This window comes from Centropristis striata, chromosome 10 (genome assembly GCF_030273125.1).
Source record: "Centropristis striata isolate RG_2023a ecotype Rhode Island chromosome 10, C.striata_1.0, whole genome shotgun sequence".
In the NCBI taxonomy this organism is placed as follows: Eukaryota; Metazoa; Chordata; class Actinopteri; order Perciformes; family Serranidae; genus Centropristis; species Centropristis striata.
The window spans coordinates 21,324,021-21,343,087 of NC_081526.1; the positions used below are offsets into that span (position 1 = coordinate 21,324,021).

At 39.9% G+C, this 19,067-nt stretch overlaps 1 protein-coding gene across 1 annotated transcript in view; it reads right to left on the reverse strand.

Moving 5' to 3' along the window:
- Positions 1-258: 258 nt before the first annotated feature.
- kalrna (kalirin RhoGEF kinase a) overlaps positions 259-19,067 on the reverse strand; it is a 170,349-nt gene continuing 151,540 nt past the window's right edge. The window contains exons 54-68 of the mRNA XM_059343329.1: positions 18,773-18,944; positions 17,585-17,802; positions 15,577-15,860; positions 11,804-11,966; positions 9,593-9,655; positions 9,347-9,374; positions 7,633-7,795; positions 7,296-7,417; positions 6,991-7,122; positions 6,314-6,475; positions 5,524-5,602; positions 5,378-5,429; positions 4,048-4,196; positions 3,824-3,962; positions 259-3,221 (exon numbers count right to left, since the gene is read on the reverse strand). Coding sequence (XP_059199312.1) covers positions 2,664-3,221; positions 3,824-3,962; positions 4,048-4,196; positions 5,378-5,429; positions 5,524-5,602; positions 6,314-6,475; positions 6,991-7,122; positions 7,296-7,417; positions 7,633-7,795; positions 9,347-9,374; positions 9,593-9,655; positions 11,804-11,966; positions 15,577-15,860; positions 17,585-17,802; positions 18,773-18,944 — 2,484 coding nt within the window. The 3' untranslated portion in view covers positions 259-2,663. The remainder of the gene's footprint in view (positions 3,222-3,823; positions 3,963-4,047; positions 4,197-5,377; positions 5,430-5,523; positions 5,603-6,313; positions 6,476-6,990; positions 7,123-7,295; positions 7,418-7,632; positions 7,796-9,346; positions 9,375-9,592; positions 9,656-11,803; positions 11,967-15,576; positions 15,861-17,584; positions 17,803-18,772; positions 18,945-19,067) is intronic.

Here is a 19,067-nt window from a genome sequence, read left to right on the forward strand (position 1 = left end):
GGCTGCATGAAAATAAATGCTGACTATTGTCGTATACACTAAATGCTTGCGGGGGCGGGGGAAGGTTTTAGGGATGCACAATGGTCAGAGGGGAGCGTTGTGAAAGCGAAAGCATTTGGTGAAAGCAGAGGACAGCACTTGTGATGGCAGAACACATTCTACAATTTTTTTTACATTCATCAGTAGAAACAAGACAGGACTCTTTTTTTGTCCAAATCCAGGAGCGATTCAGCAGCCAGCCACAGGAACTATTTTACAAGACAGATGAAATGGGACCCAAACACTACGGATGGGTGGTTACTCGCCACAGTGGCTGGTGGACAAATGTACAAACATTTCAGGGTGGAGTTCAGTTCCCACCTCAACACCAAATGTCACACACTTCTAACCTGATTTCTAAACCATCCCTGGTGAATTTACATGCAGGTTTTCCCTGATTATTCTACTTTTTTTGTAAACTACCTAAGCATTTTTTCGACAAAGAATTTGTAAACAGTGATACGAACAAATTATATGTGTCCTCTAGAAAGGCTTTCAGTCTCCATGATGCCTTTTGTGTTCCTGTGTTAGGTCCAGTTGTCCTCTTCTTGCTCTACGAGGGTTTTCCCCCCCACCTTCCTTGTCGTGATGCTACCAGCTACAACTGCCCATTTAAACCCAGTTCATAGTAGTCCAGTTCAGTCTGGATCAGTCAGTGGTTTGATGTGAACTCCAGCAGCTCACTACGACACTATTCACAACGTAAACTCGGCCGCTGCTCAGTCCAGCAGCTGTTTGGTGACTGCAGTCCGCTTTGATTAAGTCACATAACATCAGACTGATGGTTTCACTCTCAAACTCAGTCCTGAAATAAATTAACATTCAATAAATTAAAGGTATATCACAGCAAGGGTTCAGTGCCGTTACATCCAGTCCAAGAAGCTTCCATGATGGTGGATTTAAATCGCAGCTACAGATGTTAATGTGCAGGAAATCCTTTTAAAATACTCAGGCTTTCTATCGTTTATTAGACAGCTTTTTCTTCTTTTAATGGATTACATGGAGAGGATTTTTGCACCAGTGATTTGGACAAGAAGGTCTTAAAATGTTTTCAGTTAGTGTGGAGCTTTTTTCCTTCTCCTCGGCAACACATTTAGCAGAACATCCCCGCTACTGAGAGACATGTCTGCCTGTTCCACCCACTCCTCATAGCTCTGCTGAAATCTCTTATCACAATTTAACAGCTTCCTTTGTTACTGTGAGGCAGATGTTTTAATATGCAGTGACAGTCCCAGGATCAGTCCACAAAATCTAATTATCCTGTAAAACTGTTCTTTATCAAGACATTGACTATGTTTACATGCATAGGTATATGACCTTATTCAGAATATGTCAATATCCTAAATTTGATATGGATCATGTAAACAGGATCTTCACAATTAGGTCTTATTCCGAATGTCAGATTTTTCCGATTGAAATGCAAACCTGCCGACATGTGTACAGTTCACAATATGCATCTCAGTTTAGGTTTTTACTGCAATTCGCGACACAGCTTGTTGTTTGTTTACTGTCATCTCTGTGTGTTGCCATGTTTGTTGTATACAAACCAACTAGCCAACAGTTTTCAAGGTTTTGGAGAGATGCATGCCCAAAAGAAAACCTCATATTTTATGTGGGAAGGAGAAACACGCTTCTTTTAAACATTATAAAAGGCTTGGATAACAACTGGTTTTTGGATATGCACAAATATTGCAACACTGAGTTTTGCAAGAATGTGGTCAAAGGCATGAAAGAGGGAGGGCGTAAGTTAACTACCTGTGGAAAATGTGGCTGCATGAAAACAGGGATGTTAGTGGATATTGATTTTTATTTACCTTATTTTGTGCATGTAAACATAGTCACTGACCCAGGATAAGAACAGCAACTAAACCAGCATTAAAATGTGTTCTGTATGTTTCCTCTGTAGCTTTAATCAGTCAGAGATTAAGACTCTTTAATCCTCCATGAGAGTCTCTCATGATACCAATTCAAATTAAAGCCATCGTTAGCAGTTTTGTCACAGTGCATTACCATTTCTGCTGCTGACCAACTCTCTGATATCACAGGTCAGGCAAAAATATCACTGTCAGAAACTCACAAAATATTTTGAATATGTTCATTTTCTGTTAGCAGAGCATGTAAGCAGAGCAGCAACAAATCTGCAGAACAAAGTGAAAGAGACAAGATAAGCTCCTAACATTACCTGCCTTCAATATACTATCATCTGTCCCTGGAAAAATAAACATTACAAATATAATCTAACATGTTGTTATGACGCCTGCTCACAGTGTTTTCTAAATGCTCATTTTATCACCTTTGAGGTAATTTCTTTGGGTTTTTATGGGCTGTTCTAGGCAGTTAATGGGACCCGCTTCATATGTAAAGTTGATACCAGGTGAATACAGATCAGCTGAAGTGTTAGTCGGTTATTAAATATCGTAAAGCCATATATTTCATTAGCACTTCTGCTTATAAGTTTGGTCTAGTGGTGACAGAGTGGCCTGGGAAGAAGATTAAATCTCGCACCAAAGGAAGGACTCAGGCACCAAAACACGTTCTCACTCATACATTAATAAATACTAAAGTTAATTAAATGCTTAAAATATATTGTCATGTTATTGTGGCGGTAACTGAGCTTGTCTCCGTCACAGTGTATTGCCCATGCTGCTGCTCACCAGCCCTTTGATATTAGTGATGGGCCGGACATCGTGCAGCTGTCTTCTTCGGTCAATGAATGTGGCTAAACGCGTCGTGTCCAGGGGCGTCTTGGAGTATTCCCCGCCATGTGCACCCCCGCGGCCCACCCACGGGTGCTGCAGACAGGAAGTAGCGCTCGGCCTCTTCCTGGGATCCTGCTGCAGCACCGAGGACACAAAATCCCTTGCCGCCTGACTCACGTCGCGGAAGTAGTCGTCCGGGAAGCAGAAGTCCAGGCGGCAGATGTTGACGCAGGTTTCTTCCGGAGATTCGTCCAGAAACGGGGAAACGCCGCTGAGCATGACGTAAGCCAGCACGCCCACGCTCCACACGTCTGTCGCGATGGACACCGGCGTCCCACAGATAAGCTCGGGTGCAGCGAACTCTGGGTTTCCGAGCAGGAGGTGGACGTAGCGGCGATGGGCGGACAGCTGCACAGCGTCGCCGAGGTCAATGAGCTTAATGCCCGGGGTCGGAGAGTGGAGGTCCACAATGATGTTCTCGGGCTGCAGCACAGAGAAACACATTCACAGTCAATATATAGAGAAAAAGCTGATAAAAATTAACTAAAATAACAAAAACATAAAAATAAAAACATAAATAATTTGATAAATTAATTAAAAAGCCATTGAAAGGGCCAACAATACAAATACAACATTTTTTTGTAATAAAAAATGACATTGTTGTTTTAATTTGCTTTTGCTTCTTAATTTCTTCTTAATAGTATTTTTCCTCGAGTAATTTTCTTTTCTATTTAATTTTACCTTTTAGTTTGTTATTTTTCAATTTATTAGTTTATCTTTGCATTAATTTGTTATTGTTATATAACGTTTTGTTTCTTTTCAAATTACAAATTTTCCTTTACATTTCCCCCCATCATGCATTTCCACAAACATATGCAACTTTTTACCTACTGGAAATGTTATGGGAACATGAGTAAAGAGGATAATTAAATACGGAAATATTCAAATCAAAACAAACAGCTTCTGTCCTCTCTAAAAGCTAGAGCAAATCTCAAATATTCATATTGCATGCATCATAAAGATGAGTTATGTACATGTCAGCCACAAAAGATAACAGAATACATTTCTATTTGGTGTTTTCGCACCTTCAGATCCAGATGTGCCACTCTGCAGGTGTGAAGGTGCTGCAGAGCCTCTAATGTCTCTCTGATGAAGAACGCCACCTTCTCCTCCATCAGCTCATCGTGAGCGACGAGGTAATCAAGCAACCGGCCGTCCTCCAGCCTCACATATGAAGTAACATTTAGATTAGCTTAGATAACTTTAACTGTACGATGCTAACTTTTCATTTTAAGCAGGAGAGACTTACAGCTCCAGGATGAGCATCAGAGAGGTCGGAGACTCGTATGTGTCCAACAGTGCCACCAGCTGGTGATGCTGCACGTGTTGGAGGACGTCCGCCTCGTGAGCCACCTGCTCCTTCTTCTGCATCTTCTTACTCACAAACTTAACGGCAACCTATACAGGAAAAATGACATGTAAGAACCCACCGCAAGACATTTAAATTATTATTAGAGAGTTATTACAACTCCAGCTGTGCTGCCAAACACATGAAATGCCTCACTCCTCATACATCCTCCACCAAAACACACCCTCTATCCAATCTGCCGCTCTATTTAAGATGAGAGTAATTCTCAGCTGTCCCTCTGCCTGCCAATGCTGCTGCTGCATTTGTATTGCCGTTTGATTTCCCAGCCCCACCACCACCCCAGCATCCACCTGTAGGCTCCAACGGGAGATTTTACTACATCACTCCTCAATACCTCATGTAACTGCCTGAGGAGTGATGAGGTTGGAGCCTAGACGCAAAATCTAACATGTCCTGCTGTTGCAATAAACATATTCAAATGTGAGTTGTCATATACTCCTATATGCAGGTATTCGCTCCAACCTGAAACACAAAGACAAATTTCACTGGAATTGAAATGCATAAAAAAGTCAAACTGAATGATCTCTAAATGTATAAAATATAATATAATTAGTGGTGGAAAAAGTATTCAGATCCCTTACTTTAGTAAAAGTAATAATACTACACTGTGAAATTACTCCACAACAAGTAAAAGTCATGTATTCAAACTTACTAAAGTAAAAGTACAAAAGTATCAGCATCAAAATGTACTTCATGTATCAAAAGTAAAAGTACTTCTTATGCAGAATGGCCACACTTAGATTGTTAAATATGTTCCAATATATTATTGGATTATTATTTTTTTATGTTTCTCAAGATAGGGCTCATTTTAACTACTTAACAAACTTACCTTTTTTTAAATCTGAAGCTGAGAAGTAACTACAGCTGTCAGCTAAATGTAGTGGAGTAGAAAGTACAATATTTGGCGGAAAATTTTGTGAAGTTGAAGTGTAAAGTTAGATAAAATGGAAATACTCAAGTAAAGTACAAGTACCTCAAAATAGTACTTAAGTCCAGTACTTGAGTAAATGTACTTAGTTACATTCCACAACCGAATACAATGTAATATAAATTTCAACTGATAATAAAATAATAAATAAAATATTTTTCAAACAGAAAAAAACAAAACAGAAATAGACTCAATACACCTGAAGTCTTAACTGCAACCTGAACAGTGAAAACCAATACACAGAAAATAGAACAGCTATATCTATCTATCTGGATGGCATACCTCTTTCTTTGTAGACTTGTTGAGACATTTTCTCACCACTGAAAATCGTCCCCTGATGAAGCAAACAAGAAGAGAAGCAATCAACCACTGCAGAAAACCTAGTTTGGTTCATGAAAGTCATTTTAAAGTGATTTACAATCTTTTACCTTCCAATCTCACAGATCTCAGAGAAGGTTGACTCAAAGTTTTCTTTCCAGTTGATCCCTGTCCCATCGTACCCTGAGTCTGGACAGAGAAAGAGCAGGAGGTTGACAGATTCACCTCTTTGTGCCCCTCCTCTACATCATCAGTATGTCATTTGTTGTGTCCTCTTGAGGTGCAATGAAAGCTACAGTCTCCAGGAGATAGCAGGGATTTAAACTTATTCCTAGTGTAAGCTGTTTTGGATCTATTAATAGTTTGTACTATTAACAAGATTTAGAAAGCTTCTTGTGATAATAGATTCAAAACAAACATCGACTTGGCTGTAAAAATAGAATGAGTTCAACATTTTGAGTGACTAAATCAATACTAATCTCACATCTTTTCAATAAGTACTGAGCTGAAATCACCAACTACCTCTATCGACTCTGCATAAATCAATTTTTGTTTTGGCTAAACAAAAAAAGAGGTACCCTAACACTGGCGACACAGCCCTGGATAAGTGGAGGAAATTGGATGGATGGATGGATAAACAAAAAAACCCCATCTTAATAAAAATGTCTTTATTTGAGGTTAACATGTATTGGTTGATTTATATTTTCACATTGAAAAGATCCAGATTTGCTGTTTCTTCTTGTTTCCAGCCTTTATAAAAAGGTTTGTTCATCATGTCCATAATGCACAAACATTTGATTATAATCTCTCAATCACACTTGGAAAGAAAGCAAAACAAAAATAAACTATTCCTTTGAAGAAATTGTGTGTGTGTGTGTGTGTGTGTTTGTGCAGACTTACTGCTGCTGGGCAGTGTGACCATGTTTGAGGGCTCAGACGGCGGGCCGATGCCCCAGCGGTTTGAGGCTCGCACTCTGAACTGATAGTGACCTCCGGGGATCAGAGTGTCGATCTGAACACACTCCTCTCTGCTGCTCGCCACCTGCTGCCACAGCAATGAGTCTGAGGGGAGAGAGGAGAAATGTTTAAGCTCTTTGTATGTTTGAAAGCAAAATACCACCTGTTCTCACACACATATCGTCACACTGTTAAAATAATCGCCTAAGTCATTTTTTGTCAAAATTGTTTTTTTTGTTCCCTAAATCATCTCCTCATGACGCCGGCCACCTATGGTAAAATCGCCTACATCCTCAGTTGATCAGATCATGTGATTTTCAGCGGATTTTATTATGCCTAAATCAAAATAAAGTGTGACTGCGGCAATTTTTTGAATATGCCTTTGTGACTTAATCAAGATATGGTAACACTTTATTTTGAAGGTGTCTACATAAGAGTGACATGAGCGTGTCATAAACATGACATGGGATGTGTCATGAACATTAATGACACTTTGAAGTAACATTAATGCTCATGATACTTATCTAATATGTTACACTTTTGGTGAAGTTTTTTGTGTTTCCTGCAAAACTTGAAAAAAATGAGTTAGGCGATTATTTTAACAGGGTGATGATATACACCTTCCTGTCTGTACTCCACAGTGTAGCTGCTGACAGCACAGTGAGCGGATGAAGCTGGAGGGGGCCAGTGGATCATCACGGCCGTGCTGCTGGCCTCCTGGGCCACCGGCCTCCCCGGGGCTGCTGGGATACCTGCAGGAGGAGAAGAAAAAAACATACACACAGTCAACAAATTTCTGCTCTGATTTAGAAAGACATTGGGACATAAAAATCTTTCTGTACCATTACACCTTATTAACCAGCTTGTGATGGCCGATGTTACTGTTTTAAATCTGTGAAATGCTCCTTTAATCTGGCTGTGTTACCTTGAACTTTAATAGAGGCGGAGGACGAGGCCGAGCCATGGTCGTTAACTGCAACGCAGGTGTAGATCCCTGTGTCCTGAGGCATCAGATTACAAATCTTCAATAGGATGTCACCTGTATCCCTGCAGAGGAGGAGGCGGAGGAGCAAGGAATTAAATAAAAGAGAAGTTATAGAGGTGGAGGAGAAGTTAATGAAGAGAAATGAGACAATAAACAGATGGAGGTAGAGAAAGAAGATGATGGGGAAATGACAAAACGTAACAGTGCAGAAATTAGCAACGAGTCGCTATAGAACAATGTAAACTGCTCATATGTGCACACATGCAGTTGTCGTTACCTGAATTCGATGGTGAAGCGGTTGTTGCTGGTCACTGGGTTCTGGTCGGGGCCCTTCAGGGTGACGGAGGGTTTGGGTCGCCCACAGACTTTACAGCAGAGGACCACGGTCTCTCCGAACGCACACACCACATCTGACAGAGGGACGAGGAACTCTGGAGCCACTGCACACAGGAAACATGTACCATTATGCACCATAATTCACTGTGTTTTATGCTATCTAAAAGGTGGAAAATGTGAACTTGAGATGGGAGCCTTGACACATATGGACAAACACGGTGTGGCCCTCTCATTTTAGAACATTATGTCACTCATGTATAGCTTTAATTTGTCTACATCCTTTCTCCAACTTTAGCTTTGTGCTGGTATTTAGGTATAAAAGGATAAGCAGCAAAGTCAGACCTTGGGTACGGTCGAATAGTCAAAAAAATCAGCTCCTAAGTCCTTTCCTAACCACTTTTCCTTAACCTCAATGGAAAATGTCACGAGGTCAAGGAAAGATGAGAAGGAGAATTCATGAGGAGTTGGGAGAAGACGATCGCGGTGTTTAGAGAATCCCACTGCACTTACACTTAGTCTACGTCATCACGCGACAGCGAATGTTGATGACGTCGTTTCTTCTCGTGACGGTCGGCCTTATATGCTGCTACCGCAAGGAATTGTGGGACGGCATTACCTCCTTTCCTTTCGTAAAGGATGGTCTGGTGTATCCTATGCTAAAGGAAGCATTGAAGCTCCTTTCCTTAAAGGAACACTCCACCGTTTTTTCATATTAAAACATGTTATTCGGTCAAGTAAGACGAGTTGATACAGACCTCTTGCGTCTCAATGCGTGCACTCAATCGCCCTGGCGCGCGGCGCCACTTGGCTAGCACTTAGCTTAGCCCAGTTCATTCATTAGGATCCAAACAGATGGACAGTTAGAAGCGACCAAACTCCTCCACGTTTTCCCTATTTAAATACAGCTACACGAGTAGTAATATCATCACTCCTGAAAAATCTTCTCCCCTCAGGAGTGATTACTGCGCCGAGTCGAAGTGCTATTCCGCCATACATTATAGTTCTCCTTTTTATCCGCTTAGAAAAGCGCCACGTTTTATTTTGTGTCGCCATACTTGGTCGTTTAACTACTCGTGTAGCTGTATTTAAATAGGGAAAACGTGGAGGAGGTTGGTCGCTTCTAACTGTCCATCTGTTTGGATCCTAATTAATGAACTGGGCTAAGCTAAGTGCTAGCCAAGTGGCGCCGTGCGCCAGGGCGATTGAGTGCACGCATTGAGACGCAAGAGGTCTGTATCAACTCGTCTTACTTGACCGAATAACATGTTTTAATATGAAAAAACGGTGGAGTGTTCCTTTAACAGTTAGAGAATTCGAACAGCTCTTATCATGGCGGCTACGATAATACTTCCGGGTCATTTCACTCAGTTAGGAAGGTTCCTAAGCAAATTTGACTATTCGACCGCAGCCCTTATCTTAGCACAGTCTCTGCACACTCAGCTGTGTAAGCATCATAAACTTGTTTGCAACAAATCTTATTTTCTGCAATAACGCAACATCCAGTGGAAAAAAAACTATTTGGCTTTCTGCAGTTCATGAGGTGCATGAGAAGATCATCACTTTTAATTTTCATGCCTTCTGGTCAACGCCAAGAAACAAAAACTGCATCAGCTGAAGCTAAAAAGTTTTATATTGGATGCTGAGCTGACACTTACCTTCCTGGATGAAGTTTGGGTTCAGAAGCTGGAAAACAGATTAGGTCAAAGTTACAGTTTAGGTGAAGTTTAGTTTTCAACATTTAAAAAAATGACGCTACTATAGTTCATGTTTTCTGTCCACACTAACTTTTTAATACTCTCAATCCATGATTTTTTCCATACGTTAGAGATGTTTCAAAGACAAAACCTCTGGTTTTGTAACTCTTTGCAAGTGTTTTTATTAAAGAAACTGTGTGTGTGTACCTCCATTCCTGTTTTTGGGTCAAGGTCATCATCACAGTCAGACTCATCTGAAGTGTGAACGTCCTGGTGGAGAATTAAGGAGGACGACAAGAGGAAAGTAGAAAAAATGGGAGAGAAGAGAGTAAGATGGGATTTAAAGGTGAGAGATAAGGATGCAGCAAATGACAGAAGAAATTAAGAACAAGGTAATTATGGGAAAGGAAATGGGGAGGTGGACAAAGCACCAAAGGAGGGAGGCAGACCACGAGATAAGGGAAGAAAAGGGAAAAAAGCAAAGAAGAAAAAATCATGACAAAGAAAGATGAGGAAATAAGAGAAGTGGAAAAGGGGAAGTGATGAGGATGAAGAGATAATAAGAGCAGGTGTTTATTACTCCAAAGAAAAACACTCATTTAATCTTGCTGCATGTGGAGGGTTTTAAATATCTTGAAAGGTAATCCCAGGTTTTGAAGGAACGTCCCTGCTCCGTACAGAACTCTGTTTGCTGATACTCACCTACGAGCTGTTTGAGACTGGTAAGCTGGTAAGCTTTACATCACCACTTCCTTATCCTGTCTTTTTTTTCTTCTTAGAAACAATGGCACACTCCACACTTAATCAAAGAGCATCCAACCAATTCTGTGTTAAAGTCAGTGCAAAATGCTTTAAACTGCATTTAGCAGAATGTCTACAAGGTGGCTTCAAGAAAATTCCTAAACATATATCTAGAAAGTCATTGAAGCTTTTGAGCCATGTCTGCTCTGTCTGCAATGATATACATGTATAACAATGTGTGAAAAGTATCTTTAGAATACTTTTTCACTAATTGCAAGATGACAGATTATGTAAAACATTAACAAAACACCTATAAACACTAAATTTTGAGCCATTCCCAAACAAAACACTTCAATGTGAAATACAATAATTAGAATCCCTTAAAAATCAGTTTGTTTCGTATGTCTATTCCTAATAAGACATAAAGAATACAAAATTCATAATATAAGTTGTCACTGAGTCTTGTCACATGTTTACATTCTAAACATGTGAGGCATTACATTATTTTATACAGTCTATGGGCATTACACAAGTCACAATATCAACAGGAAGTAGCATCATTTGAGTCTCCTGAAGGCCACGGGAGGACCAAAAGTAAGTTATCTCCACTTTTTGATAATATTACTGAGATTATTCCCACTGTACAGCCATGTTAGGTTTTCTCATTTAGCACTGATGTCATGTGGCTACATTTCATGTATTTACGAATGCTGGCCCTTAAGATACAATGAAAAAAAGAAAAAGAATGGATAAATAACATACCCAGAGACTGACCATTAACCATTTTGAACAACTAAATGTGTGTATTATAAGATAGTGTTGAAGACCTTGTAAGCTTAGTGTAAATCACCCTCATCTGTAGCAGATCTTTCATGTCAACAATGTGGAGGAAAATCAAGTTTTTTTTACTTTGAAACAACTACAAACTAACATGCAACTGTAAACATCATGAGTTGTCACTTCTGTGCTTTTGTTTTATACACACACAACAGCCTGTATTGTTAGTCCACTACAGAAACACTGGTTAGCGCAGAACTTAAATCAGTGAGTTCTACCTCTATCCATGCACAGGGAGGGAGAAATAAATCACAACACAAAAAGAAAATCAGACTTTATTTTCCAGCCAGTGCAATTTTTGGGTTTGGGGTAAAATAAAGAGGAGTAAAACAAAACTTGCAGTGTTTTTCTTTAATGGTTCTCAACCAAGTTTTAAAATGACACTTTCATTTTCAAATTTAGGTTTTTGGTTTAACCAGACACTTGAGCTCCCATAAAGATAGCAGAAGGAATATAAACAAATATTAGCAATATTTAAAACAGATATGGCAAATTAATTTAAGTGGCTTTTTTACACCTGAACATTAAGTCTTGGATTTACTGGCAAATCAGTGCTTTTGCCTGTTATCTAATCCATAAAAACAAACTGTACTGATAGCAGTGAATGAAAGTATAAATTCAAGTTTTCTGCTAGTTGAGAACCACCACTGGAGTAAAAGAGACACAGAGTGTGTGTGTGTGTGTGTGTGTGTGTGTGTGTGTGTGTTTGCAGGTTCGCACACACACATGCGTGCATTGCACACACACGGGTTACGAACGAAAATAAACTGGGGCAGGTGAGGGGTTTTGGCACACATATATGACATCACCAGCGTGCGCCATCGGCCTGCTTTTACTCACTTTGCCCTTCGCCCTGGTGGCGGGGGAGGCGAGCGTGGGAGGGGGCGTGGTTTCTTTGGGCTTACGGAGGAGACCGTTCTCCTGACCTCTGACCCCCACAAAGGAGGCATCCTTGGCTTCGGCGCGCTTCCTGGCGCGCAGCGTGTTCCACGACAGAGACTTCCTGTACGGTACAGGAACGAGAAACGTCAAGCAGCCAATCAGAGAGAAGCTCAGCGGGGTCCAGCTCAGTCTGGCTGCAGAGGAACACGGCCTTCACTTCATCAGAACCCTCGGCTTTATGTTTACTATAAATTAACTCAAATTTTATTCTGTTGTGCTTCTATTCTGTCCTACATCTCATCTTTGTATTCTTATTGTATTTATACACACAAATGGAATACAGAGCTGGAAAAACACCTGATATTAATGAAGGCTATGGCTTTTAAAAAGTCCTGGTATGTCAGGAACAAAATAAGCAGCCTGGAGCAAATATTGTTAATTGAACTAATGTTTGGCAATCAAATAATCAGTTTAAACTTTTGATTGTAGTATACTGTCTTGAAGAAATAATATTTAAAGCTACATTTTTAAGTTTTTAAATCTCACTTTGGATGCACAGTAACACCAATATTTAATTTTTTTAAATATTCAATTTCTATTCACTATTTTTTAGTATTGGCATGCTAACTTTAGCACATTGTTATTGTAGCAGACTGAGCGGTATAAAGGATCACAGCTACTTAAAGATACAAAACAGTAGTAAACAGCTCTGAGCTGTCTGAAAAGCTACTGCCAGCAGTTATGCAAAATATGATTAAAAAAATGTATTAATAAGGAAGCAGATTTCTACCACCAAACTGTTAAAGTTCTTCATAATTAAAATGCAATTTCTCTCTTTAAGTGTAGCAAAAAAATGTATCAATTAAATTAAATGTAGAAAATATGACATTAATAGATTTTTCTAATTTTGAGATACTGCCTCATAATTATTAGAAATATTATAATTATTATGATACTAAAATCCGATTAACATACAATGAGATAAATAGAGAAGCTTTCTAACAAATAGAACTAAGAGATAAAATTCTTTATCATGAAAAAAATACTAGATATTTTGTTCTTTTTAAGAGGGATAATAATAATAATAATAATAATAATAATAATAATAATGAATGGTTCATTGTACATTGGGTTTAAGTCAAAGTGCATTCAATGCTGTGGGAAAAACAAATCTGCCTCTGGCCTCCACAGGTTCCTCTAAGGTTCAATGAAAGCGCTCTTTTTCTGTTGTGTGCTGTAGTATGTTGAGGGTTCTGACAGGGTCAGTGTTGCCTGAAGCTACAGCCAGACTCTTCTGGTCCGTTCAGAAATAGGAGAAGAGAGACAGAGAGACGCTGGTCTGACTTTATTGAGACAGAAATAAAGTTAGACTGGAGGACAGAGCAGCAGAAAGACGGTAACATACTGTACCTTCCTCTAACACATCACAGACACTGAAGCCTGTTAACAGTTAAACAATCACACCAGCAGTTTGAAACGTGTTTCACCTGTAGACTCCAAAATTATTCATGTTAAAATATGTGGATTTATTGTTCTACATTGTTCATCATTTCTGTGGAAAAAAATACTCCTCCACAGTTACTGCAAAATGCATTTCATGGTCTCAATAATAACACATTTTGTATCGTATAATATTTTTTTGCCTCAGTGTCAAAAAATACGAAAACTGTTGTTTCAGATGTTTCTGCATTTCTCACCTTTAATGAAATGTATATTTTTAAGTGTACCTTGTGTGGAGTGTCAAACCGTTGAGTTAGTAAAACGGAAACAAATAACTTCAAAATAAAAGTCACTACAATAACAACAAATACAAAAAGCTGAAATTAAACATACAGGGGAAAAGTGCAGACAATAATTGAATACCTGTTCTAGTGTTGAAGAAACCTTCAGTGCTATAACACCTTATAGTCAGACATTCTAAATAAAAAAGTGTAAATTCTCAGCAATAAAAATCACTCAATAAATATTAAATGTACCGAATATATGAATAAATGTAGGTTTAAAATAATTGAACAAATATTACATAAATAAACATTTTTATTTGCTTCTTTATTTACCTTTTAATAAATTCCCCCATTACTTTATTTAATTTTCCCTTTTATTGATGTTTTTTTTTTTATTATTATTTTTTATATTTCATGGCATCAATTTAATTCATGGCATCTCACTTATAGGAGATTAATAGGAAAATTAATAAAAGGGGGATTACTACAAAGTATAATATATAAAGAAGCAAATAAAAAAAAAATAAAAAAAAATATTTATGTCACATATGAACAATTAATGCCTAGGTATATATTTAAACAACTTTTTGGTACATTTAATGGCATTTATTGAGTCATTCCTTTAATAATTTGTGTGATTAAGCTTCCTTCGTCCACACTACAGAGGTAAAATAACCTTAAAATATAAATATATAAATAGAATAATCCTTATTGAGTTTGTCACCTTGAGTTACTTTCTGTATAAAATGAAACAGTTCACACAGAAGCAGGCAGACCGCTCAGTTTAACGTTTGCTGTTGTAGTTTATTTACAAATATTAAAAACTACAATCATCTTCAGCCTAACGCAGGACAAAACAACTTCACCTTCACGTCGCTTTGCTAACTCATGCTCAAGTCCAAAAGATTTATTTTACATATTTAAAATACATTTAAAATCATTAGTATTAGACTACCAACAGTACAATGCTGACCGTTGCCATTAAATGCAACATATTGCACAGCCTGACTTCATTCATATTTTTTCTTATCTTAAATAGTGCAAAAAGGGATTTTTTTTTCTCAAAACAGGAATGTTCTAGAGCCTCAGTCGAAAAACCAAAATCAACTTTGTACAGTGAACTGCTGACATAATAAACAAAATCAACAGGAAGGAGGAAACAAAATCCAACTTTGTCCGTAAAATAAAATAATTAACAAGGCAGAAAAACAACAACAACAAGAGGAATAAACACAAATTTGTGTATAGATTGCCACAGACAACAAAATAAATCTTCTCCAGTGCGGAGAACGGGACTGAGTCCACCTGAACGCCCCAGGTGAGTTTTTTTTTCTTTCCAAAAATAGTAAAAAGAAAAAGAATACCAAAAAAAAGAAAAAGCAGGGTGTTAGGAACTGAAATAAGAGTCCGGTTTTAGCTCCACATGAGTGTCACTGGTTTTCTCTCTCTGGTTTCCAGAGTCAGCTACAAGTTACAAGATTTTCTATCCAGTCTATTTCTGTGGGATAAATCCTCAGTACTTGTTTACAGGGACAATGATCAGTGTGTGTGTGTGTGTGTGTGTGTGTGTGTGATTTAGTTCATTTGAAAGCCTGAAATCCGTTTTCATGTAGTTGCCACAGAGCCGTCAAGACAATGGCTCAGAAATAAAACTGTCACTGCAGCAGCTTGACGGACAGTAAGAGACCAGTTCTGTACCTTTTACCTCCGAGGAGCAACAAGAGTTACAAAAAAAAAGTCTCCTCTGAGGTCCAAGAGTTCGTTGTTAAAGGGGGGAGGAGGAGGAGGAAGAGGAGGGAGGGAGGGAGGGAGGGAGGGAGGAGTTAGGAGGTGAGGGCGAGGCAGTGAGTGGTTAGGAACCAGGGATGGGAGTCCAAAAACGAAACAAAAATGTGTTTTTTCACCTCATTTCTCTCATCCAATCCGAGTGCTTGGTTTGAAGCCCAACCAGAAGTGCGTCTGTCTGCAGGTAAAGAAGTGCTGGGTGGGTAGGTGGAGGGGACTTACTTGATGTTGTTGGCATCGGCTACCACCGCCGAGAAGGACGAAGTAGAAGAAGAGTCTTTTATGGGCTTTGTGAGTGGGCCCAGGATGTGTCCCGGCACCCAGCCCTCTGCCGCCGGAGACTGGCTGTTGGCTGGCCGGTAAACAAGGTACATGTTCTGCTGATTGGTGGCCAAGATCTGGACCGTCTCCCCCTGGCTGACACAGACCTCGTTCTCCTTGAGCGCCGAGTAGTCCTGAGAGACCAGCATGGTGGAGGAGACGCCGTTACAACCGCCGTCAGGGTCCTGAGGGGGAGGAGGAGGAGGAGGAGGAGGAGAGAGGATGGCAGAAGAGAGGGAAAGACGAGAGGAGAAAACACAAAGAGGAAGAGGCCGGAGAATAGAAATGACGGACAAAGAGAGGGACAATTGAGGACAAGGTTAAGGTGATTCTATGTGGGCTGGACAACAGTCCTGCTGGCTGTGACGCTTTCACAGCCAACCCAAACCTGAGGAGGAGCAGAGGGAGGTGAGGGCCAAGGAGGAGGAGGAGAAACAGTGACAATTAGAGTGTCAGCTTTCTGACTATTGGCTTTCTTCTTCAAAGTCTACCTGAAAGACTAGACATCTTCAAGTTCCAGTTCGAGGCCTAATCCACACTTCAGTTCTTCAGTGTTTGTGTGTAGACAGCAGGTTTTGGGCTTGTAATGTCAAAGTGTGCAATGTTATTTTATTTGTGAGGCGTCACAATTCAGGCGACCTAGAATAGTTCTTCTTCTAACCTCCTAACAGGAGTTTTTCATTGTTTACACATAATTAGACAAGATATTCTTTAACTAAATTGAGGGTCAGAGGCATCAAAATGCCTTGTGGAGTGATCGATGGGCCAGGTAGCCTTTTGCTAACACCTTTATTTCAGGCTTTCGGTCTGCCAACGTGGCTTTAGAATTAGAGTTTTATCATCACCTGTTGGTTTGGATGATCTCAAAATTGCTGAAGTTGTTTTTGCACTTTTATTCGGACTAAGATTTTTATTACAAAACTGTGTTTCTGTGGACAGGAAAGGACCCTGTTTTAAAAAAAAAGGAAATTAGTTCCAGTCCGATAAAACTGTCTACAGCTGCAAGTCTTCTTGTTAACAGACGGCTGTTTCCAGCCAATCAGTGCTTTGTGGGAGAGACATCATCTTCCTGAGTCAGAGCCACAAAAAAAGTTGATCAAAGACGGTGAAAGGTTTGGGCAGGTTTGATGCAGCAGTAATGGTTGTTGTAGACTGGCTAACAGGAATAACAACTTTAATAGACATGAAGTGTTAAAACTGCCCCCCAAACAGAAAACAGCTGACGAAAATGCACATTTTTAACAAGAAAATAGAAGTGTCACTATCTGCAGGGTAAGGGACACAGCTCTTAAAGGTGACCATACTCTTTAGCCTAAATAAGTTTGTTCTATTTCAGTTATGTATCACTCTCCTTGTTCTCAGGAATATTTATACCTTGACGAGGGCCAAGGTCAGACCAGCCTCCTGCAGACAGCAAAATGTTTTCAGCCCAAGTAGGCCAGAAGGAGAGCAGCTTGGTATGTATATATAAACCCACAGTATGCTGCTACACCTGCAGTAGCCCAGATTTTAACCTTGGCTTTTAGGGAACAGGTGACTACTTACAGCGAGTAAAGTGTTTCACGGCCCAGTTTACCAGCTGTCTGCTGCAGTCTGTGGTTCAAGTCTGAGTCTAGACAATACAAGTGTAAAATTAAGAGGAGCTGTGCATCTAAAAAACAGACCCTGAAACACAGTTTTCTCTTAAACCAGGGGTCGGCAACCTTTACTAACAAAAGAGCCATTGTTGGCCAAATAAAGAGAAAAAAAATCGGAATGGAGCCGCAAACCTTATTTTAAACCTTACAAGAAAGATAAAAAAAAAAGCCTAAAAACCCCTGTCTTAAGCTGTTAGGAAATTATAAAAATTCATCCACAACAACAAATAAATACAAAAAGACCATCAAGCTTGCAGTTTACAGGAACTCACCCTGGAATCGAAACATGTCGAACCGCCGTTTGAGGTGGACACTTTCATCTTCGTCCTCCCTCTCTCCGTCTCCTTGTCCCCGAGCCCGACCGCTGAGGATGGACGGCTGTGAGGCGACATGGTGGGCCGGTTCCCCGAGGACGAGCGGTTCCTGGTCAGCGAGGAGCCGGAACCCGCTCCGCCCATCTCCTTCTGGTACTCGATGGGAGACTGCAGAGCTAAAATCACACATGGATGGAAAATTTTAATCAGGTTTGCTGACTTTCCAGTTGATGTTTTTTTCTCTTCTGGACATGAAATAGTTCTTGATCCAGTTTGGAGTGCTGTAGTTAAAGTACAACAACATTTTTGCACTTTTCAGCAGGTCATTGACTTGGGTCATAGACTGCTGCTGACTGTTACCAAAGAATTCAGCAGTGTTGACCTAAATGTACTTGAAGGAACTTCATTTTCTTCGTGCATTCAAGTGCAATCAGGAAATGTCAACATCTAAAAGTCAGTTGCTCTATAAGTCACAACTAAATAATTAAAAAAAGAGACCAGCTGTGGCTCGGTTGGTAGAGCAGGTTACCCACCGATCGGAGGGTTGGTGAAAATACTGAACCCCAAATTGTTACCGATGCTGCCTTCATCGGTGTGAAACCCAATGGTGGCAGGTGGCACCGTTTAGGGTAGCCTCTGCTACCTGTATGAATGTGTGTGTGAACGGGTGAATGAGCGCAGTCTGTAGTGTAAAGCGCTCTGAGTGGTCGCAAAGCTACTAGAAGCGCTATATAAGTGCAGGTCCAAATAACAGCTGCTTCAAGACTTCTTGATAATGTTGCTCAAAAGAAAAAAAACACTTTCCAACAGGCAGATATGAGCCAGACAGCTAAAACATGCAAAACACCAGCTATGATGTGAAATAATGTCAAATGTAATGTTAAAAAGATAGCAAATGATTATAATATGTATCTTGTTTACAATCTGTGAGACCACAACACATTGCTAGTATTACATTGCCATTTTTATAGCATATATGTAGACAACAGAGACTTTGACTGATGCTGAGTGGAACATTATCATTTTATACTCTCGTCTGATCGCTGGCAGTCCGTCGTCTCTCATTAGGTTATGAGAAAACTTCATGTGTGAGAGGAAAATATAGTAGGTGTGTGTGTGTGTGTGTGTGTGTGTGTGTTTCCTCACCAGACAGGAAGTTGCTCTGAGCATCCAGGACGTCCTGTATGTGTCGGACCCAGACCTGCTTGATGTCGACGTTGGCGGCCTGCAGGGTGAAACGCTCCGACGAGCCACGACACGACAAGACAAATTTACAGGGATCGTTATCCGCACTGTCCTCCAGACCCAGGTAGGATACCTGTGAGGCAAAGGGATAGCAGCTTTAGTGTCATAATTATTTATCCATTTTTGTTGTTGTTGCATTGAGTCAAACTAACCCAGTGTGCTTCATTGTTATTATACATCTATGGTATTTATCTTG